Below are 24,810 nucleotides of genomic sequence, written 5' to 3'. Positions count from 1 at the left end.
TGTGGCATCTCATCAGGCACATGCTCGCTAGGAGGCAGGGAAGAATATGGCATCTCAGGTACATGGTGGTCATGAGACGGTGAAAATATCTCCCCAACCTCAACAACTCGTTCCAAATTTGGGAGAGGGGGAGGTGGCGAAGAAGCAGACAATATAATGTCCCATTTGTGCTAGAGGATGAACTACCCAATAACGTCTTTGAGTAACACCAGTCCCTCGGGAGTTGCGTAGTCTATCCTCCACTGCATGAACTCGGGCTTCACGGTATGCACCTCGACCCAAGTGTAGTCCGGTGGTATCTTATTATTGTGGTGTAAGCCACCGAGAGGATGTGCCACACCCATTGCCACCTCCATCACAGTGTTCTATCAGCCGCTTAGAAACACCAAGGTGCAACTAGTTGGTTCCTGTATGCGATCGACGGGGGTTGAGGCTGCAGTGGAACCTTGGCTGCTAGGAACTTTCGGAGGGCTGCCAACTAATGCCAGTTCTCCCGGTGGCGTCACTAACATCCGTGGCTCCATAGACAGTCCTTGCTCCTCCAGTGCCTTCACAACTAGAGCCTTCACTTGGAGCTCAAGACTAGTCTCCCGGTCTTGGCCATGTTTCTTGTACATGTGCCTGTCCTCTTCGAATCCTTGCTTCCTGGTCGTCCTTTTCCCTAGCCCCCTGGTGCAGCCTGTGTGCTCCTTGTTGCCCAAGCCAAGGATAAGCTCGTCCCTCTCTCTGGAAGGATTGAAGGATCCCTTCTCCTTGTCTTCAGCATATTTCAGTATCCTTGATACCGCCTCTTGGGTCTCCGGCTTATCAAACTTAAGATTACTGCCGGATGTTTCTGTACTCCTCGCATATATCCAGTTCCTTGAGCGTACCTTCAGATTCGTCACATCGATATTTCCAGCAGCTGCGGCCTCTTCGTCCATCTTCCTAAACTGCTCTTCCTTGGCATAGTAGCCACTGGGGCCTAGATGATGGTGGTGTTTGTTCCTCTTCGCCAGCTCGGTGTTACGGGCACTAAGCTCCAATGCCTCCGGTGAAGTCTTCTGAGCCACGAGCTCCTCCCATTGACTAGAAGTTATTTTGCCGAACTCTTTGAAGGGAGTTAACCCCTTTTGGATATACTTCGTGTTGAGCTCCGACCTCCAACGTCAGAATAACTCTCCCATCATCCTGAAAGCATTTTTTTACAAGTTCGTGCTTACCCTCTGGAAATCTAAAATTGATCCTCAGGTGCCTATCCCATAGTTCATTCTTTTTGTTCTCTAGTACCTCTTTCCAGTTAGGGATTGCTAGGTTCAATTTATCTCTTACTAGGGCCCTGATCGCATTATGGAATCATCCTCTTAATTCCTTCGGCTCAAGGACCTCCCCTACTGGCCCGACCTCCATTATCACATAGCATGCCTTACCTGGATATAGATTTCCTTTTCTATCCCCTCGTTTCCTCTTAGACTTGGTAGTCGTGGTTGTGTCTTCATGTTGTGGAGCAGAGGCATCGTGATCCATCTCTGTGGCTGTTGCCTCTGCTCTCCTTTCCTCTACTCCGTCTTGTCCAGCGAGATGTCGCGGACGTCGATGTTGTCTTTTCCGAGTTTTAGGAGGGACCTGTATATACGACAGGTCAAAGTGTTAGCAGAGGTAACACAGCCAAAGCTTTAGCAAAATTACAAGCTAAGGCTTTTTCCCTACCTCCTCGTTCGGGTCAAAGTCCTTGTCCAAATCTTCCTCCATTGGCCTCCTTCTGGCTTCACGTGGGAAAGGATCCTCGGGACTTACATATCCCTCTTCTGAGTCATCATCAGCATCATCCTCTTCTTCTTCGCCTTCAGCAGCCTCTCCTTTGGGGCCTTCCTCCTCGTCACACTGCTCCTGAGTAAGCATCACTTCTAGATCATTTTGTACCTCCTTATTGAACTGTTCCTGAGTAAGCTGGTCCTCTAGTGCTTGCTCCTCAAGGGTTGGCTGCTCATCATGCTCGGGGCATCGGGCTGCACTATCTGGTGTCCGCGACATTATTTCGCGCTTTGTTCTAATAGATGCAAGAAAGTGTGCTTTAGGTATGCGAGAAGGTATAAGAAATCAAAAAGGTCTATAAACCAAAGTAGTCCAATAAAACAACAATATATAAAAAATGAGAAGTAGCAGTGGTAGAGGCCTCAGAAACATGTCAAACATCATCTGATCTTGAACTTGGAGCATCAAGTCATCATAACAGAGAAGAGAGGAGAAGGTAATGTAGGGGCGGCTGCTAATGATGCCAAGTTCCTCACAAGTTCTTGATCATCAGCTCATATTCCATATAATGTATGGACTTGGACAATTTCATCATCGGCAAAACAAAGGAGAGGAGAGGAGAGGGGAGATTTGGCAAAAAAACAACAGCTGCTTAACAAACATAGAGAGGAAAAGGTGTAAAAAAAGTAGCTGCTGCTTCCCAAACATAGAGGATAGGAAAGGTGGCAAAAATAGAGGAGAGGGGAGATTTGACAAAAAAAGCAGGTGCTGCTTCCCAAAAAAAGCAACAGCTGCCATACTGACTTAACATCATATGCTTAATATCTTCCGAATCTGATAGACAGATCGGACAATCAGAAGTAGTAGACAGTAGTAGTAGGGAAGTAGTATAAGTAGTTGACAAAAGTACAAGTAGTTGATAGAAGACAGAAGTAGAAGTAGTAAACAATAGTAGTAAGGCAGTAGTAGAAGTAGTAGAAGTAGCAAAAAAAGCAACAACTGCTTAGGAGAGGAGAGGAGTAGAGTGGAGTAGAGGAGAGTAGTAGTAGAAGAGGAGTGGAGAGTAGTATGAGAAGAGTAGGAGGACAATATAGTAGTAGAGTAGTAGTAGGAGTAGCAAGTAGTAGTAATAAGAGTTGTAGGAGACCAACCACCAGCCACTAGTAGTAAGAGTAGTACATGAAAGTAAGGCACATACAACCTAAATACTGTGAAACATACACAAGAGATAAAATTTCATATAAAACACAACACATTTCTACACATGAAAAACAGCAAGCAAGGAGCAGCCAACATAAGGAGGACGTCGTGCACTAACTAAATAAAGACAACAGGACTCTCCTTTTTCCTTTCATCACAATTTGTTTGGTGAAGGTGCAAGAGCAAGTCAATAGAACCTATACAACTCCAGTACAACAATCATGTTCTACAGGTGCCATCCAGTTAATCAAAACCAGCTATCAAAGTATCTAAATTTTTAAGGCTACAGCAGTACAGATGCTTAGAAAAATCATAACTAGAGTTCTGGACAACAAAAAAGAATTATCCTTTAACAATCCGGAAAGCCTATGCAATTCTCTACATCTATCTAGTTATTACTACAATCATACGCTGCAGTTATCAAGGTCAAAAATAACAAAGACCCACTGCTGCGCAAAGCAAGGTCAAAACCTGCCAGGCTACATCTAAAAATCATAACCAGAGTTCTATCCATCCAAAAAGTATGTTCTTTAGCAATCCAAAAAGCTTGGGAAATACTCTACATCTTTCTAGTTATATTAGGGAGCTGATTAATAATACAACAAATAAGCACACAGGCTGATGACTGCATTGCCCACTATTTCACTGTCATATCTAAACAAGCTCAAGCAACAATGCACATATCTAAAAGTAGTGGGCATTTCTAAAAATAGTAAGCCTTCTTGCAAGTTGCAGTAACTGACTCAAGTTGCACCATGGAGTAGGATGTGGGGGAGAGGGCTGTGCTCTAGGGTTCTCGTAGATGGTGCTCGTCGTAGCAGCGAGTTGATGTGGCCAGAGCTGAATAGGCAAGCCAAAGGGCGAGGGGCAGGCCAGCCAGATCCCCGCAAAGCAGCAAAAGCGTGTAATAAATCCTGGGGCAGCTCTATATTTTTGTTTTATCAAGTAGCTTAGAACTATGCATGAACTGGAGAAGAACTATATTTTTGTTTTATCAAGTAGCTTAGAACTATGCATGAACTGAACACCTCCTGTTTCTCATCACTGAACTATGCATGAACTGGAGAAGAACTAACAATACAGTTCTACCATATTCAGGAGAAATTAGTGACATATGTATACATCTAGGTCTAGCAGAATCAGAATGAGAAAGACAAATTAAATCTGTGTTAAATTCCTTGTTTTGAGCAGTAAAATGTGCTCAGTTTTCATGTGTAATTGAGTACTAAAAAACATGCTATAGATCGACACCTGAAACAGCTTGGTAAACAGAACAAAGCAAAGAAATTTAATGCCAATAGGAAGGGGGTCAGAACTGTTTAATAAACTTAACAAAGCAAGCTAACTGAAAGGTGGCTTTCCTTCAAAGTTGAGAACTAAGACCAAACAGTACTAGCTGCAGTTGAAAGGTTCCATGCATATAGTATAGCTAGCCCTTTGTGATGCAGTTGGTCAATATGTGAAATGTGTGCATTCAAAAAACAAGATAGTACCATGATTCCCAGTTTCATTATAAATTTCACAGCCTAGCAGAACATGCTAAGAGCAAGCGCATCTCAAAGAAGCAGGTAGGCATCTAGCACAGGCATAGGTAGTACGACATATGATGTTTAATACATAAAGCATATAAACTATTAAACTTAGAGACTATATTCTTTTTCAGAGTATTGCAATATCAAGTATAACAGTTTTGATAACTGCACACTGATCTTGCAAACCTTTAAGTGCAAATATATCGCATAATTATTTAGTTCAGTACGAAGATTGCAGAATATTATTGTAGCACAATTAAATATATGTAGGAAGTAAAAATTAGGTCAAAGCATATTTCTAATGATATATGCCCAAGTACCAAATAGGAGTAAAGGTACTTGTATCAACGACATGAATACTGGAAAACATGCACAGATAAATAACAGTTATTCTACACACCACTAATAACAGTGAAGACTCAATGATAATAAGAATGAGTAAAAAAAGATGCAAATAAAAAGGACCAACCAACTAGCGAAGAAGATTGAAATGCATCTGTTGACAAAGCAATCAAAGTAAACCAAGGCTTCTAACAAAAAAACAATAAATATAGGTACACATTTTACCAGAAACCATATTTACTGCAACAATTCCCATATGCAACGTAAATCCTAAACAAGCCAACATACCAATCTCAAATCTCAGATGTCAACAAACATCTAGCATCAAGTGCAACACCAGCAAGGTGAGATACTAAGATCTAGTAAATAACCAAGACAGATACACATTCTTGGTCATCATCATGATAAAACTTATTAGGAATACCAAATCTTGGTGATCCCAAGCATCAGGATAAGTAAGACAACAAATTAGAATCCAACAAGCACATCCGCAAGAAACTAACAAGGGCCAAGGAATGAAACTGAACCAGGATGACTCAACCCAGGCAGTCAATCTCATGATAACCAACAAAACTAAATAACAGTATCACATGAGAATAGCTATTTTGTTTGCTACTTTCTAATCCATAAATCAGAGAGGGAGAGGCACAGGGAGAGAGAGCGGGAGATCACTGACTTGGCCACTGTGCAATCCTCCAGCTGCTTCTCGCTGTAGCCTGTGTCGTCGGTGCGTGGGGGCAGGGGGCCGGGCGTGGGGCGCCGGGAGCCTGGTCGTCGGCGTGCGGGGCGGGACGCCGGGGGTCGGGCGCCGTGGCCAGGTGCGGGCGCGGGACCGACGGCATGGCCGGCGGCGGAAACCCTAGGCGTGCGGGGGCGGGCGCTGGGGGCCGAGTGCAAGACACCGGGGGCCGGGTGTGGGCGGGCGTGAGTGCGGGACCGGCGGCATGGCCGGCGGCGAAAACCCTAGGCGCACGGGGCAGCCTGACAGCGTCGGAGGAAGAAGACAGCGCCCAGATAGTCTGACTCCCGTGCGCCCTCTTATTTATACTTGGGACTATTTGTAAGGGCGGTTTCTGATCGAGCCGCCCCTACAAATGCATTTGTAGGGGCGGTTCCTGATCCAGCCACCCCTACAAATAGTTTCTATTTTTTAAATTATGAATTCTAAATTTTTGATATCATAAAAACACAAATTAATATAAAAAAATTGTGTATATGCACAAATATAATATTTTGTATTATTCTATATATGAAGAAATATATATATAAACAATTGTAGTCAAAACAATATAGAAAACAAAAAAAAAATTAAAAATTTGAATTTTAAAACTTCGACTACAATTTTATGATATTAAATGAAATAAAATGAAAATGTTGTAAACATAAAAGTTGTATAACTCATCGACATGTACAACTTTTATTTTGGTCATCTTATCATGTGACTTTGTTTGAATGATTCAAATTTTGAAATTCAAACAATTTCAACTTGAAACAATATTTTGAAAGAGTAAATGATTTCAGATGAAAAACTCATGAATACCAAAGTTGTAGAACTCATCAATATGTACAACTTTTATTTTCATCATATTTTCATTTGACCAAATTTGAATAGTTGAAATTTTGAATTTCACTAAATAGCAACTTCAAACAAGATTTTGAAACCTTAAATGATTTCAACAATAAAAGTCGTGAACATAAAAGTTTTTGAACTCCTCACTGTCTACAACTTTTATTTTGGTCACTTCTTCATGTGGCAAAGTATTAGGAAACATTGTTCATAAATTCACATATGACTCATAGTTTCGTGAACTATACGAGAAACATGTTGATTTGTGAACAATGTTTACTATCAATTTGTCAGATGAAGAAATGATCAAAATAAAAGTTGTAGATCTTGATGAGTTATACAACTTTGATATTCAACAATTTTTCAGCTGAAATCATTTAATGGTTGAAAATCTTGGTATTCTCACACACATGCATAAAATGTAGTCACACACAAATACAAAAATATGTAGTCTTACACATGTACATAAATATATAGTCTCACACGCATGCATAAATGAAGTCTTACAAACACACACTTACACAAACACTCCACGTTCAACAACTAGCTAGCCCGCTGTAACGACTTTCCCCTTCACACCTTTTCGTTCCCATGGCATTATGTCTTTGGGGGAGGTTCTTTTCCACAACACTGATCTTCTTAGGAAAGTCTGTGAATAGCGGCATCTCATCGTAGTTATTGTAAGCTTCAACATCGTCCACGCCATCAACTCCAATAATGTGTTGTTTCCCGGAGACAACCACGTGCTTTGTCTTCTTCTTCGGGGGGAGGTTACTTTGTGGGTCAGACATATAGAAAACTTGTGCGACACGTGAAGCGAGCACCCAAGGGTCATCTTGGTAGCCTAGATTCTCGAGGTCCAGGACTCTCAATCCGATCTCGTTCAGTTGGTGTTGTTTGATCCAGGGGCATCGAAACAGGGCCACCGTTATATCCCTTCCATAGTCAAGTTCCCATATCTCTTCAATGATGCCAAAGTATTGGATCTTTCGCCCTAATCCATCAAGAGCCTCTATTCGAACGCCGTTGTTTTGGTTCACATATTTACTATCCTTTGCGTGGGTATAGTACGTATACCCATTGATGTCATAAGCATTCCAAGATGTCACTTGTCTCGATGGCCCCTCCGCCAACCTACTAATGGTAATAGAGTCTATGGTTTCTCCAGGCGGTATGTTTTGGTCCTTCAACCATGTAGTTAGTCGTTGCTTGTGTTGTTTCATGACCCAATCATCCGAACGACCATTTCTCTCCGCCATAATGATAGCCAAGTGTTCATCAATATACGGTTGCATCAGTTGTGTACTCTGCAAGACACTGTAATGCGCCTGACTCACCTCTTTGTAATCATGGTCGATGAATACTTTTCTACCACTGGTGCCCTTCCCAGCCAGCCTACCCTTGTGATGAGAATCAGGTTTACCAATCCCTTTCTGTACTTTTAGATACTCTTGACAGCACTCGACGACTTCTTCAGTACTGTAACCCTCTATCATGGAGCCCTCTAGGTATGCTCGATTATGCACGTATCGACTTAGAACTGACATGAACCGCTCATAGGACCACATTTCATGCAAGTAGCAAGGGCCAAGCGCCTGTATTTGATGAACCATATGAATCATGAGATGTGGCATTATATCAAAAAAAGCAGGAGGTAAACACATCTCCAGTTGGTTTTGTGTCTCCACCACAAATTCATGTAGGTCACTCAGCTCTTCCTTGCCAATCGTCTTCTGTGAGATCTTCGAAAAGAAGTAGCACATGCGGGTGATGGTCATTTTCAAGAACTCTGGCTTTATAGCCCTAATTGCAATAGGTAGAAATATTGTCAGCATCACATGGCAATCGTGAGCCTTGCAGTGTGTTATTGACAAGTCCTTCATCGATACTAGCTTCTTCACATTTGTTGAAAACCCAGTCAGGACTTTGATCCCTCTCAGGAAAGTGCATATAGCTCTCTTCTCGTCTGGTGTTAGGTTGAAGCACGCCGCGGGCAGAGTGTATTTTCCATTAGCCTCAGGTACCGGGTGAAGCTGTGGCATCACGTTTAGCTGCACCATGTCTTTCCGTGCTTTCAGACCATCCTTTGACTTGCCTATTGTAACACCCCAAAATTTGCCACTTTTGAAAATAGAGTTCAAATGATTTATTTGTGAATTATCGTGCACATGAAAACATAGGAAAATAAAAATTTTCATTAATTTAAAATTTATCATAAGGTAGAAACATGTTTGTTGCATTCATGTCGGTCGCACCTTGTGTTTCTATGTGCAAAACACTACTACAAAAACTTTACTGGAGGCGGGCGTTTTCGGTTTTTCGCGGCGGGCAAAGCCGTCCGCCGTGGCCTAGAGGCCACGGTAAATCGTGGCTTAACCGCGGCAGGCGGCGTTGCCCGCCGTGGTTAACCGATTTACCGTGGCGGGCGATGTAACGTGCCCGCCGCGGTAAATATACTTTTACCACGGCGGGCATGTTACACCGCCCGCCACGGTTAATCGTTTGGAAAAAACAAAAAAAAACCCAAAGCCCACCGGCGAGCCCATTGACTGAGCCCACCGGCGAGCCCAATCCCAAACCGAAACCCTAGCGCCGCCATTGTCGTCCCTGGATCCAGCTGCAGCCGCCTCTACAGCGCTGCTGCTGAAGATGAGGCCGGAAAGGAGGAGGGTGCCGAGTAGCCGTGCATCCGTGTGCGCCGCCACCGCGGCTCCGACGTCCGTGCCGGCTCTAGATCTGGGAAAGGGGAGAGGGCACAGTGAGGGAGATGAAGAGAGAAGAGCGAGGGAGACGAAGAGAGACCTGTACCTGCATTGGCAGCGCCACCGTCGCGGCATTCACCGGATCCGGCCGGGATCTGTCGGATCCAGCTGCCCTCCTATAGGATCCGGCGGCCCTCCACCTAGAACCGCACGCCGCCGTCGTCAGGGAGGGATGGGAAGGCCGCCTCCCACTAGATCCGGCCAGGGAGGAAGAAGGGGGCTAGATCCGCATGAGGGAGAGAGAGGAGACCAGGGCGCATCGTCGGTGGAAGTCGTGCCGCCGCGCGAGGAAGGGAGCCAGGTCCCGCGCGTAGAAGCTGACGCGCGCCCCATGTCCCTAGCGCCGCCGGTGGATGTCGCGTCGGGAGAGGAGTGGAGAGGTGGTGACGACGGAGTGGAGAGGAGACTGCCTCGGTCTCGCGCGGAGTGGGGAGTGGGGAGGTCGCCTCGCCTCAGACTCGGTCGTGCAGAACGGAGAGGAGGTTGGGCCGACCGGTGGAGGAAGAGAGAGACATAGGAGTGGGGTAGAAATCAGGCCTTGCTGGGGATTTTGGGCTTGGGCCTTTTTTCCGAGGCGGGCCATATAGGATGCCCGCCACGGTAAATCGATTTACCGTAGCGGGCACCTTAAGACGTCCGCCTCGGGAAATAGGCTATTTTCTGAGGCGGACGTCTTAAGACGCCCGCCACGGTAAATCGATTTACCGTAGCGGGCACCTTAAGACGTCCGCCTCGGGAAATAGGCTATTTTCCGAGGCGGACGTCTTAAGACGCCCGCCACGATAAATCGATTTACCGTGGCGGGCAAAAGTGCCCGCCTCAGAAAATAAAAAACGCCCGCCTACGTAAATCGACAGGCATTAACCGTGGCGGGCAAAAAGATGCCCGCCACGGAGGCCACCTGGGCGACGTCGTGCAAATTCGATCATGTAGTAGTGAAATGTATGTTTTTTATACGTTTAGGAGACGAATATCTATCTCTAGGAATTTTCTAGCTTCTTTCTATAATTTAATTCCTACCTCCTTCACCTTAATCTTTATGTTCGAAGTTTTCAACAATATTTTTATGAGCTCCAAATACTTTATTTGGGTTCATCATGTTCCAAAGTGTCTCTGGGAATTTTCCTCCAATTTTCGGAGGTCTCGGAGTATTTTTCGTGGCTTAAATATCAATTCTGGACTTTTCTAGAATTGTTTTATCCATGAAATTAATTAATTTCGAAAATAATAAATCTCTTATTTTTCCCAACGCTCAAAGCCCATGTGCAATAATCCTAATAAATCCTAAAGGGCCATGCATTTATTTACTAATGGGCTTTAATGATTATTTAGGCCCATTAGTAAATGTGGACGGGGTAACATCAATTAGTACCATATCGCTAGTTGACGTGGATGTGGGGAGTTTTTCTTTCTATATATATCAACCAATAACCTTGGGCAAAGCACACCAAAACTACCGTATGAGAAGCCCCTAGTTTGAGAAATCCCTTGTGTAGTAAATTATATTTTTCTCCTCTTTCTCTCGCCATTGCTGTCGCCGTCGTCGTCGCCATCGCCGTTGCCGTTGCCGTTGCCGTCTTGCTCCTCCTACGCCGCCGAGGTACCCCTAGGTAAGACCGCCATCCAAAATGTTTTCCCAGACTTCATCTTCTTCTTTTAAAAGCGTAGTTTCGTCAGTTTAAATCCAAAATACGTTTTCAACTATTTATAGAATTGCCACTGATTTTGTTTTATCCATAACTTCTCCGTTTTAACTCCGATTTGATCCGTTCAACTTGCGTTAGGTTCGTAATTTCATAATCTACATGTTCATACTACTGTTCTGTATGTTTTAACTTTTAAAATTCGTGATTAGATTTATTCTAATATTCGATTAAAAGAAATCTTATTTAAACCATATCTTCTGTGTCTTAGATCTGTTTTAGTCCATTCAAGTTGCGTTGGATTCATAGCGTCAAGATCTATGCGTTAGTAACAGTGTTTATCATGTCACTAATACTGGAATTTCATGGTTTGAATCATATCTTAAATAACAAATATGCAACTGGATTTTATAAATAGAATATGATTTGTTTCACTTTAGTTTTATAAATCAAATCTAAATTTGACTTAAATTATAATCTCTATAAAATATCTTATATATGTTTTTATACCATTAAGACACATGAAGCTAATAGTTTTATGAGTAAATCTATTGATAGTTGTATCTTTTTAACCGTAGCTCCGATTAGCGTGCTTTTCACGTCTGTGTGTTCATAGTAAGACGTAGATTCGTTTTACAAACTTTTCATCTTAATTTTATGTTTGGTGTATTATTCTAATTTAGATCTATTGTTTGCTTCATGTATGATTGTATAGATGCTTGTGTGGTGCTTTATGATTACGTCCAGTCGGTGAGGTATACGTGGTGATCAAGAAGAAGAAGAACATTGAAGATTAAAGCTTACCGAAGGATCGGTGCTTTAAGGCAAGTATAGCATGGGATCTTCCTTGTTACCTATTCACCTTTAATCATTTATTTCATACTGCATGCGTCTACCTTGGCAACCATAATAATTTTCCTTGTACTTTGTTATCCTGTACCTTGATACCTTTGGGTTATTGCATTGAGTAGTATGATGCTAGTGCTCAATTAAAGACCATGATCTTGTAACTTGACTAATGGTATATGCAATAAACACTAAAAGATGCTTTTTAGCAACATGGAACAAGGGGGCTAGAGCATTGGGCTATTTATGGTGCTCTAGATTCCTCTCCTTAAGGACTTATCTGTAAGTGATCCTCCGGGACTTACAGTACAGCTGTGAGGGCTACATGACTCTAGCTTTAGCTCAGTATGAGGACCTTTTCTAGCTTGTTAGTGGTTACCTTTATTGGTGTAAGAATGGCTTGCTGAATCGGGTATAGGACAGCCTCTACTCTTATATGTATAGCCGTGATGGAATTGTGCCATTTGAGAGGGGGGTTCCTATGTTTGTTTGCCAAGTGAATCTAATGGCCCTAACTTGTTAGACGAACCTTTGAAAGGCTTCATAGTAAACCCTGCCGACCTTCCTTGGTAGTGGGTCAAGAGGTTGGCCGCCTCGAGCGAAAGGGTAAATCACGACTCACAGTGAAAGTGTACAACCTCTGCAGAGTGTAAAACTGGTATATCAGCCATGTTCACGGTCACGAGCGGCCTTGGAACCCTTATGGAATAGATGATGAACACTAATGATATGGATGATGAAGATACTCACTAATTATTACTGTTTATGCTATTCATTATTCATGTTTACCTGATCATGTGTTTGTGGGCTTGTGATAAACTTGTTGCTACTCCTATGCTAAAATCATGACTCACTAAAAGCTAATCGCAGTTAAACCAGTGTCAGCCTTTTTGAGCCTCATGAACCCCATGTTATATTTGTTGAGTACGACATGTACTTACGCTTGCTTTACTTTTCAATACTTTGGAAAAATCTCGGATGGGTACCAGATTGCTAGAGTTTGGAGGAATTAGGCTTGTGATCAACCAGTCAGTTGTCCCTGTGGATTTGGAGTCTTCACCCGAAGATCAGAGTTGTCTTTCCGCTGTTTGCTATCTAAGGTCATATTGTTTGTACTAATACATTATGTATTTAAGCATTGTCTATTGGTATTACCCTTATTTGTAGCTATATGTGAGATTTGACTTCCTGGGCTCACATATGGTGTGTATCTGGTTTTGTTCTTAAAACCGGGTGCTACACCTATGTCCATCAAGTTACCAATGAGACTCTCAAAGACATTCTTCTGCACGTGCATAGCATCAATGGCATGGGGGACCTCTAAGTCTGGCCAATAAGGCAGATACTGAAAAAAGATCGATTGTTTCTTGAAAGGTATGCCTTCGACAGGAGGTGTGCTTCTATCTCTGTTCGTCCCATCCGGATTCTTCTTTCCATAGACGACGCGTATGTTTTTCACCATTATGTACACGTGTTCTCTGTTATGATGTCTCTCCGGAGGGGGTTCAATCTCCGGGGCGTTGTCATAAAATCTAAAGAACAATTTGCTGTGGTACTTGTGACTTATCTTTAAGATGCGTCGGTTCCTTAGGTAAACTATCTTCTTGGATGCATTCAGGTACACCCATGTAGTACCATCCAAGCAAACAAAGCATCCCATCTTCCCTCTGATCTGTCCAGATAAAGCAAACAGCGCGGGGTAATCATTGGTAGTAACAAATATTATTGCTCTACATATGAAGTCCTCCTTTCAGAACGCATCGTACATCTGCTCCCCATGCCTCCACAGCCTCTCCATTTCTTGCATCAAGGGCTCGAGGAACACGTCTATATCAATGCCTGGTTGTTTAGGGCCAGAAATAAGAATAGTGAGGAGAAGGTACTTTCTCTTTTGACACAGCCATGTTGGGATGTTGTACATGGTCAAGATCACTGGCCATGTGCTGTGGTCGCTCATCCTCTCATTGAAGGGATTCATTCCATCGGTGCTCAAGCCAAACCGTACATTCCTTGGGTCATCGCTGAATTCTTTGTGCTTCTCATCAAATCTTTGCCACTGACTACAATCAACCGGGTGTGCAATCTTATCATCATCCACCTTGCGCTCATCATCCCACCATGTCATGAGTGCGGCTTCTTTAGGGTTCATGAAGATACGTCTCAAGCGGTCGGTCACTGGCAGGTACCACATTACCAGGGCAGGAATTCTTCTCTGCTTTGCATCGTTGCCTAATGGAGTGTCCTCTAGGGACTGAGATTCTTGTACCACCTTTTTGGTACCCTTCTTATTCCTCTTTTTCCCTGTGGAGGCTTCGTCTCCACCGTAAAGGTCATTGTTCTTGTACTGGCTGGCCCCACACCGGGGACATTTATCCAGTGACTTGAACATTTTGCCACGAAAAAGTATACAGTGGTTGGGGCATGCATGGATTTTTTCAACCCCCATTGTCAATGGACTTATGACCTTCTTTGCTTGGTATGTGTTGGTGGGAACTGAGTTTGGTTGTGGCAGCACCCATGACAGGAGATGCAATAGATCATTGAAACTACAGTCTGACCAGCCATACTTAGCCTTCAGGATGAGCAGCTCAAGCACAAAACGTAGCAATGTCCAATGTATCGGACAACCCTTTTAAAACCATACACAGTCTCCTTCGATGCTTTTGTCACCCTTTCCAAATTTTCTAGACCTTTTGGGCTATTTAGTAAAATCTTTGGTCCAAGGGCTCGAATCATGTCCTCCAAATCATCTTCATCCCCGACACGTGCTCCACCATCATTATTGGCACCACCTTCGTCGTTACCATCCCAACCACCAGCATCACCACCTTGTTTATTGCCAAACTCGAAATCCATTCGTGCATCAAGCTCTCCTAAATATTGGGACAGGGATTCTATGGTTTCGTCGTCGTATTCCTCCTCATCCTCGTCGTTAACAATAACCGTTTCACCATGATGAATCCACACTGTGTAGTCCTCAACAAATCCTCGCATAATCAAATGTGATATGATGATAGTCACATCTATCCATGCCATATGGTTCTTGCAATCTTTACATGGGCAAATAATTGTATCCTTATTCTCTTTCAATGTCGTTGCATGCTTCTTTGCGGCTTCAATAAATTTATCCACCTCTTCACGGAAACCTGCCTTGAACCTTAACGAACCATACATCCAAGAGTTCCTGTACTCCATCTTTTACAACAACAACAAAATAAACATTAAAGGAGTACTTATTCAGATATATATAAAAATGAAACAAATTAATAATTACTTGAGAATAATTGTATATACTTCAGATATATATGAATATAAATCTAATATAATTACATGAAGCATACAAACACACCATGGTAAAAGAAAATTAATTAACGGCCCATTTATCCATAAATAATTAAAATACATATTTATTGATTACAATAAATAATTTCAAAGATAACAATTAGCAAGAATTATACTTTACCCAATATCTTTCATACAAACCCTAGTCCAATTTCATCAAACATAAATTTACAAAAACGAAATTAATAAAAAAATCAAACCCTAGATCTAGATCCACATGCACATGAAACATCCATAAAACTAACTAATTGTTCAATAAAATCAAGAAACATGGACCAAATAAGGGTATGATCTTGTTTCCCTCCCTAATTTACCCTAGTACATTCAAAAGTTGGTTCTAATTTGCTTCAAAAATAGCTCAAGCACCATAGAAGAGAGAGAAAAACAAAACTCTAATTACTCACTAACCAACCATTAAAACTTAAAAAAAGTATGGAATAGCATTTTCTTACCTTCTACAATCTCTCCACCAAAGGATTTGAGACCAAAACCTTCCCCCCTTAGTAGAGCAATATTTGGGAAGTGCCCAAGGCCTCCCCACCTTTTTTCACGGGTTGGAGTGAGTGATCCGAGGAGGAAGAAGGTGCTGCATCTGTTTTATATGGGGGGCATTTGTAGGGGCAGCTGGTGATTGAGCCACCCCTACAAATCGGTGCTATAAATACGGGGCCATTTGTAGGGGCGACTCGTAACACCAGCCGCCCCTGCTGCTCCATTTGTAGGGGCGGCTGGTGTCTGGGCACCCGAGCACGCCACTGTAGGGGCGGCTCCATCACCAGCCGCCCCTACAAAAAAATCGAACCGTTGCTAAAAATCATTTTTTACGTAGTGATCTTCTTCACCTAATTGTTTGCTGCAGCAAGAATCGCCTTTGCCTGGTCAGCTATGGATGTCTCACAAGCAATTTGCAATGGAAGCTGACCTAGTGTCTCTAGTCTTTTTTTGTTTATGTGAGGGATTTTATATTTATTCCCTCCAGCAACCTTCATAGCTTCCTTCATAACTAGATGCAATGTGAGCCAAATTCTATTAGCCTTCTCTGGACAGTACTCATTGAAAGCCTGTTTTAGTTATGAAAAAAAAATGTTAGAATGAGTATGGAACTGATATGAAATATTATTGCATGAATGTACTAGTAGTTTACCTCTTGCACAATTGGAACAAGTTCTTGGACTGTTCTCGCTGATTTCCTATATTGAATGGCTTGAATTGCACGAAAGAAACCCAAATCTAATATATTGAAGTCCGGAGAATTCGGAGGTTGACAAATAAGTCTAATATCAAATCCTTTTTGCTTAGCAGCTTCACATAATAAAGGATCAGTAACCTCTAAATGAGATGGTGCATTGTCCTGAACAATGTAGATCGGTTTGTGAATATCCTCCATTGGCCATTTTTCTCTAATAGCCGGCAGCACCCTCTGAATCATGAACTCCCTAATCACATCTCTTATGATGTGAGCAATTGGTTTAACTTCCCATGTTCTGGCTTGCCGATTCACGCTACTCCTCTTAGCTTGTTCATAAGTCACAAGAGGGAATAATCCAATTTTTCCATCAAAAATACAAACTCCATTATGAAACCTTGGCCGAGCTGAGGCAACCAAAAACATTAGGCGTGGAATGTAGTTCTTACTTTTACTAGAACGATGTGGATCATCTTCCTCGGGAAGCAAGTAATTTTTTGCAAAATGTTGTGTAAGGAAAAACCACTTCTCATCGATGAATACATGATCAAATAAATCTTTGAAACATGGATCATTTGGTGTGCTATCCGGATCAAGCATATCAACACACCACTGCAACCTAGTCTTCTTGTTTGCTTTGGTTAGGTAAGGTTTGATGCTGTTTGAATGGCGCCTAAGGAGCCCTTTACGCATGCACCGAATCAACTTTGCCTTGCTAACAAGGAGGCGCCTACTCACAGTTTCTAAAGTCATTCTTTCATTGAGAGGAATATTGCGTAAAGGTTCCAAATCAATAGGAGTTTCCTTACGGCCTGAACGACCTCTCTTTCTACTTGTTACAATGATCACAATGCCTTGAGCTAGTGACTCTTTTCCTCTCTTCCAAATCTTCTGAACTGTACAAATATGCAAACCAAATTGAGATGCAACCTCTCTTGTAACTCCCTTCCCTAACCTCCCATTGTTACTTCTTGCCAATAAAGTTTGGTAAATTAGTTTCCTAACTTCATCAGTAGCATCGTTCTTTCTACTAGCACCTAGAAGTTTAAAATAGAAATGTGTGAACATGACATTCAACACAGGTACAAGTTCACAAAAACACAAATAAAAGTTGAAGAAACAAAACCTAGCTCCGGTGCCTCCATCTCTAATCCATCACTACCATCACTTGTTTCCTCAATCAAGTCCATCACATCATTGCCATCGAAGATAAGATTAAATCCACCTACAAGACATAATTTTAGCCGGTAGTCCTATTGGGGTGCTTCAAAATCATGATAAAAAGATGATAAAAAGAATTTTCAAATAACAGACTGACCATATTGGGGTGCCTCAAAATCGATGGCACCATATTCATCTAGTGGCAAGTTCAAATCGATGAAACCATCATCTTATGCCTCCATGTTTAAATCAAATCCTATTAAAAAAACTAAGAACTGATGACATACTAAAAGGATAGTTGCAGGGGAACCGAATAAAGAAGAAGTAAAGCATTACCGATGCTGTTTTCCAAAGCGGAGGATGAAGGTTCATTACCGATGTCATTTGCGTGCTAGGTTAATTTGTGTGCTAGGTGCCCTGCCGGGCTGCTGTGCATTTAAATAGGCTGTTCAGGAGGCAACTGAGGCGACGGAACGGGGAAAAAAGAGTGCCATTCACAGGCGCCATGCACGGCGCAAACGAAAATAAAGGCGCCATGCAACAACCTGAAGAGCGCCATGCAACAAAAAAAGAGCGCCATGCAACCAGCACGAGGGAACAGAAAAAAAAAAGAGCGCCATGCACGCGCCATGCAAAAAAAAAAGAGCGCCATGCAAAGCCATGCAACAAAAAAAAGAGCGCCATGCAACCCGCGCGAGGGAACGGAAAAACAAGCACACCATGCAAAATCGTTAAAAGTCGAAAAAACAAGCGCACCATGCAAAATCGTTAAAAGTCGAAAAAAACAAGCAACTCAGGAATCGAACCCGAAACCTCAAGGGACCAAAACAAATGCGCTAGCCACTCTGGCGAAGAGGGGTTGTTGTATTGAAACGAATCCGATGCATATTTAATAAGCAAAAACATGAAAGAATAGCCCTAAATTAATTACACCTTGGTATGCTAAACCTTGTCTAAACAACGTCTAAATCGATACCGGAGGGAGTACTCCCTCCGTCCCTATATACCCGGCGTACAAGCCCGGATTACAGAGACGAAGACGGTCTCGGGAATATGTGAAGCGCATTAACTCCGTACGTCTGATTAGCACCGTGCCGCCGGCCACGAAGTCGCTTGCATGCAGCGAGGTCACAACACTTCAGCTCCATCTCATGCAAAGAAGAAATGACGGAGGAGTACTAGCTTGCATGCATTGCTTCCTAGACTGGACGAGTAAATGACGGACGCCTCAGCATACATGCACCGCCTGGTATTGTGGCCAATTTAAAAAACGGCTGTACGCCGGGTATACAGGAACGGAAGGAGTAGCATGGTTTTAGTCATTTCCACATCCATGGTTGTTTGGAAATCTTGAAAATTTTGAATTTAAAATTATGAGAACTTCAAATAGAATTTGCTGCATCCAAATTATTTCTAATGAAACAGCTGTTAAATACAAAGCTGTATATCTCGAGATATACAGCTTTGATATAAGGATTGTCTTCGTCCCACTTCATTTGAATAAGTTATGAATTTTACTGTGTTACACCGATTTTTAGAAAAGACATAGATCTAGCCACCTATATTAATTCATTTGTAGAGGAGGTTACATCAAGAGCCGCCTCTAAAGATAAGGGCATTTGCAAAGGCGGCTCAAAATAGCAACCGTCCTACAAATACATTTCTGGAGGCGGCTCTAGATGGAACCATTTTTAGATGCACCTATAGATTGAGCCGCCTTTACTTCGAAAATGCCGATGTTTCTATAAATCATAAAGGTAGTAGTGTAATATATATTTGAGTTGTTTTTGTTTTTTGTTCAATCATGGGCGGTTGCTCGGAAAGTTCACGTGCCTCGTGCCTATTCGGACTGCCCAACTAACTACTCGTCCTCATGTGATTACCGGTTTATGTGATGTCATATGTTGTTTGTATATGTTGCATATTTTCTTTAACATGTACCATGTCTCTATATATTCCATCCGTCTCCTATAAATGCACATCTCGTATGTCGAGAGATCAAACTTTTTTAATAGAGGCAGTCGTCTTGGAACATCGGTCTTTGTCAATTTTCAGAGGCAGACATCTTAAGATGCCCATCTCTGGAAATGACTATTAAAAGAGATAGCCATTCCAAGCGCTCGTGTATAAAAACTGATTGTCAGAGGCAGGCATCTTACCATACTTGTGTCTAAAAATAGTTTCGTCTAAAAACAATGCATAACTTTTTCGTATGAATTTGGATGAGGACAAACTTTATATCAAAATTCTTGCTCTCGACATGATCTACAACTTTGTAGTTGAAAGATTTTTTATTTGAACCTGTTTTAGAGACTACAAATATTGTTTAAAGTTCATGGATTTTGATATTTGAAAATTTCAAGCAACCTGAGATGTTGACAAGGTGTACACAAAAGTTGTTCTCAATACAATATAGAACGTTGTAGTGGAAACTTTTTTTTATTTGAAGTCGTTTAGAGTCTCAAATATGTGTTTTAAGTTAATAGCTTTTGAAATTATAAATTTAGAATTTCCAAATAACCTTGAATGTTCACAAAGTTAATACCAAAGTAGTAGTGACCACCTCATATATATGTTCGTTGTTGGTAAGTTTTTAACTTGAAATTTTTAGTTTCCCAAATATTTTTTTAATTCATATATTTTGATATTTAAATTATTTACTTTTTCAAACAATCTCCGATGCAGATACATTCTATACTAAATTAAGTCAAAGTGCTTAACAATATTTAACACTATGTATTTGAAACTTTTTTTGTTTGAGTTCATTTAGGATCAAAATATTGAATACAATATTATAAAAGATTGATATAAAATGATAGCAGCCTATATATATATATATATATATATATATATATATATATATATATATATATATATATATATATATATATATATATATATATATAGTCAAAATTGAATTGCGGTGTAATAGTAGGGAGGTGTTATGGATGAGAAAATGTTTTGGGTTCAAATCCTCATAGATGCTAAATATAGATATGTTTGAGGTTTCTATTAGACCAATCCACTTCAGTGGCCCATACATCACTTTGATCGGCCCAATACATGCAAGATGTTGAGTGGCCAGCTCTGGTGCCACAATTTGACCATCCCAGATGGAATCCACTTTTGCTAAAGAGAAGATGAATCCATTTAAGGGACTCGAAGAAATACCTTAATTGATATACTAATTAATGATAGTTCACATCAGAAGTACAGAAAATAACCATCCGGACTAAAATAAACCAATATTACTGCTAGAAGATCATATAAAAAAATAAAAAGCCACAAGATCATCAATTTTGATTGCATTTATTTCCTGTATTTCTTGCCTGCTACAAAAGACAATACTATAGAAAGGATTTGTGGGAACGCCTCCTCTTTTTTTTTTGTAGGGGGCTCTATATTGAGCCGGCCCTACAAATGGTTTCTAAACGAGCTGTCCATATAAATCCATTTGTAGGGGCTGCTGGTGTTATCATCCACCCCTATAAATGATCCTATTTGTAGCGGGGGCCTCCCCGTATTTGCCATGTTGTCATACTGGTTGGCTAACCGATGGGGACCTCCAGGATTAAAAAAAATTACTATTCTTTGGACTCAGATTTCAGAATTTTTGGAAATGAATTTATAGGGTCGGCTCTATATCCAGCCGTCCCTACAAATACGATTTGTAGTGACGGCTAGCGAACCGCCCCTACAAATCAGCGATTTGTAGCCATGCTTTCGAAGTGGCGGCTGGTCAAACCGTCCCTACAAATGATATATGTAGTAGTGAGAGTAGTCGCTATAAATAAAGGGTGAGTTGGGTAATTTCACTGTGGCCAAGCTCTTGGTGCCCTTTTTATTCGGAGAAAAAAGATCTTGTATCGTTGGTACAGTTTTGCTATGCACAATGTTATAGCATGATAAATACGTTGCAAACACGTTGTGCTTGCCCATGACATACGCATCAACAAACAACCACATCAAATATGTTCTTATTATGGGTACCAAATACATCCAAATCGACATAGCACAATGGAAACACCAAGAGTGCTCCAGTGTATTTCAGAACAGAAGCTACATGGTTCTCGAGGTACTAAAGCTGACCAGCCCAGCTGCTCTACATCCATGAGACTCTGCATAGGAAATGAGGCACCCCATTTATTTTACATTATCCTCGCATCACATCATCTAGCAAATACTGAACCACACATTTATTAGCATATTGATCGATTTTTATTTAGAGGTGTGCTGCTTTACGGGTAGACTTCGATGACACCACGAGCACCTATTTTCTTAACAACCTTATAGTCAGAGAAACCAGCTTTAGTGAAGATCTGGCGCCAGTCATTTTCAGTACGCTGCCTACCTTTGGTATTCACCATCATGAGCATGTCCATCAGGAGTTGGGCTTCGTACATTATTGGGCCCATGTAAGGCTCAAGAAGTATTTCTATAATGATCACCTTCCCTCCCTCTTCTCTAGAAGGAATTGCCTTCCTGCATTGCTTCAGGATCTTCACACAATCCTCGTCGCTCCAAAAGTGCAGTACAAGCTACAGAACATAATGCCATATACAAGTTTAACAATTCATCATAATTGAATCTATCAATTTTAATGTACTTTGTAAAATAATGGCCTATGAAATCTAGCGGTGTCTATCAATTTTAAAGAGGCAACAAACTCTATTTCTATTTTTACTGTACTGAAGCATGCGTGTGAGAGAGAATCCGTACCTTGAGCATCACAGCCTGAGCAGGCGGGATGGTGTGGAACAAATCACCCGTGACATTGCTAACAGCATCATCAGCTGTTACTGCTACAGGTGTCGTCGTCTCAACAACCCTTGGAAGGTTCAGCACAGTGCATTTGATGTCGGGGAACGCCCTGATGATCGCCTTGGCACTGGTGTTTCCCTGTCTACCACAGCAATAGGTCAGCGAGTGGAGGCCACTGAAAACATCACTGCACTCCCGTATAATCGTCCCGATCGCCAGGTTATCATGCGCCGCGACACCTTCTTCCACGATCCTGTCAAGCTCTTCGTCGAGGAGCTTGGTGCTCTCATGGACGAGAGGCACACCGTGTAAATCCTCGAACGGCGACGGCAGCTGCTCAGGCAGATCCTTCCTGAACCAGTCGGCCAGAGAAAGGCCGGCCTCAACGTAGTGCCGCGAGACGGTGCCGAGCACGAAGTACTTCTGGTAGGTGTGGTCCTCCGATTCCACACCTTCTACAAGGAGCCAGGAGAGTGGGTTGAGGCGGTACACGGCCTCTGCCCCATCACCAATGCTGCCGTCGGACGCGAAGATCCCCGACGTGACCAGCAGCCGCATCACGCGGCCGAGGAATGGAAGCTTGGTCTTGGGGAGGGACAGCGCGGTCACCAGCTCCGGCAGCGTGGTGGCCCCACCTAGGTCATGTATGGCTGTCGGGATGTGGAGCTCAACCGCGCACTTCAGCGCCATGGACGTGAGGTAGTAGAGGCTGTGGCGCCATAGGTCGGCTTGCGCCTGCAGCAGCTCGGCATCCGTGGGAGCTATGGCTTGAGAAGGAGCGGCCATTTTTTGTATCTCTCAGTCACTCGCTGTGTATATCTTTCTTGCTGTATGTGTGCGTTGGTTTGGTGTTCCAAGGCTTCTTCCGTTAAATAGCTGCTGGCTGAGCAATCCATCCAGGTACACTTGTGCTTGGTTAATTAGGTCTTGGTCTAGGTCTAAGTAGGTAGTTGAGTGTTATCACAAAACATCAGACGCCATTAGTTTAATGATCACGTGGGGGTGGGGGGTGGCAAATTTGACTCGGTGATTGAGTGTATTGCATATAAATCAGTAAACTATGGAGCGCGTGGTCGGCAAGGTGGTCGTGGCAGTATTAAAACCATTATTTGCAGATATTCGAATCCTTGTGTATCTTGCACAGTAATGGGTAAAATTAAGCGCATGGAGTTGCCATGCATTCTACTCTATCCGTCATTTTGGCTTTTTCTATATACATTGCTTTTGCTATGCACTTATTAGATATACGTTATATGTAGATACATAAAACATGTCAGAACCACTTACAATTTATACGTTAGTTTCTGGTGGTTCTGAACCTTTCCAACTAGCCAGCAATAAACCGATCACAAAACTAACTGTAATATTAAGGATTATGAATGCCTCTCTGTAAGAATACCAAATTCGATAGAAAATATAACTTTATGCTGGAAAGTAATAGTAAAGAAGTGTGATATGTTCCTAATTGTCCTGAATCATTCTAACCATGGGTTTGGCAAAAATCAACTGCCAGTGTTTTAATTTATCGATCAGCTAATGGCTTGTAATTATTGACTTTGAAGGGACTAAGTAACTACACTAGTATAATAAGTTCCCTTGGTTTTAAAAAGTCTTAAAATTTTGTTTCGAATGGTTTTCGTATCAATCTAAGCACTTAATTAATTTGAAACTCATAAATCTACGCAAAGAACTTGATACATAACCAATATCATATCATACATATTACAACAATGTATGCAGTAACACATGTCAATGTAAAGTATTGGATATGCGGGAACTAAATATATGTGTACATCTTGTTTCGAAGAAATCCTCGGATTTCAATGAGAAGCTGCCTTTCATCTAACTTGTCCATATTAAAATTGGTGTATACATGCTTGTCTAGATCTATGAGAATGTCCCGGAGCACTTTCTTCAGGTCAGGATTTTGGCCAACCGGAACAAAAGCACCACAACCAAACTGAGTCTTAAGGCTGTGGCAAGAGTAGTTTTGCCCAATCCTCTGGCTCCAACCACAGAAACTATCTTCATCTTCTCATTTGATGAACCATCAGTGCGTTCTTTGGACAACGACAGCATGGACATGAGCTCGCCCCTTGACTTGTCGATGCCAATGAGCTGTGACATTTATCTGAACATAGCGGCCAGGCGAGGATCAACGGTTGATGTTATTGCAGGCTTGCCCACAATATCATCGGCTCTGTACCTGCGATGCCTTTCAGCCACCTCCTTGGCATGCTCATTGATGGTCTAGATCATACCAGCGATCTTGTGATGGGCCTTGCTCTTGTTGAACAACTTAGGGATCTTCTTCACCGCACGTTTGAGCTTCCTCATCACGGCTGTCGACGCGTACGAGGAAGGTGTCGAGGATGTCCTCCACGTTGTAGGACAGCTCCCGGACGTCGCGCGCCCAGGGCTTGACCTCGTCGTCGAGCTGGTTGGGCGGCACGTCCGCCACCCTGCGGAGGGCGGCGTGCATGCTCTCCAGGTCGCGGGTGAGAGTCTGGATCTTCTTCCTCACTCCCTTCTGCAGCTTGACCTCATCGTTGAGAAGCTTGCCGAGCTTCATGATGACGTTGGCCATGGCCCCCGTTACGTGAACCATGGCCGCTGGATTGTTCTTCCGTTTTAGCAGCTCCCAGTGCAAGATTTAGTTGCTTGGTAATTGGTAGGTGGTGTGGTTGTGTATCTCGATTTTTTTTATTTTTAACACTTTTTTAAAACTATTTTC

The 24,810-nt window shown here is 42.3% G+C and overlaps 1 protein-coding gene across 1 annotated transcript; it reads right to left on the bottom strand.

The window, feature by feature from the left end:
• Positions 1 to 21,249: 21,249 nt before the first annotated feature.
• On the bottom strand, positions 21,250 to 22,877 carry LOC136485673 (probable O-methyltransferase 2). The gene is made up of 2 exons (XM_066482520.1): positions 22,035 to 22,877; positions 21,250 to 21,853 (listed from the first exon to the last, which is right to left on the bottom strand). Exons 1-2 carry the CDS (start codon positions 22,860 to 22,862, stop codon positions 21,554 to 21,556), a joined length of 1,128 nt encoding a protein of 375 aa, XP_066338617.1. The 5' UTR covers positions 22,863 to 22,877; the 3' UTR covers positions 21,250 to 21,553.
• Between the last annotated feature and the right edge of the window lie 1,933 nt (positions 22,878 to 24,810).

Source organism: Miscanthus floridulus, chromosome 10, assembly GCF_019320115.1.
Source record: "Miscanthus floridulus cultivar M001 chromosome 10, ASM1932011v1, whole genome shotgun sequence".
NCBI classification, from domain to species: Eukaryota; Viridiplantae; Streptophyta; class Magnoliopsida; order Poales; family Poaceae; genus Miscanthus; species Miscanthus floridulus.
The sequence above is the reverse complement of the archived record's forward strand: the minus strand, read 5'-3'. Positions and strand labels throughout refer to the sequence as shown.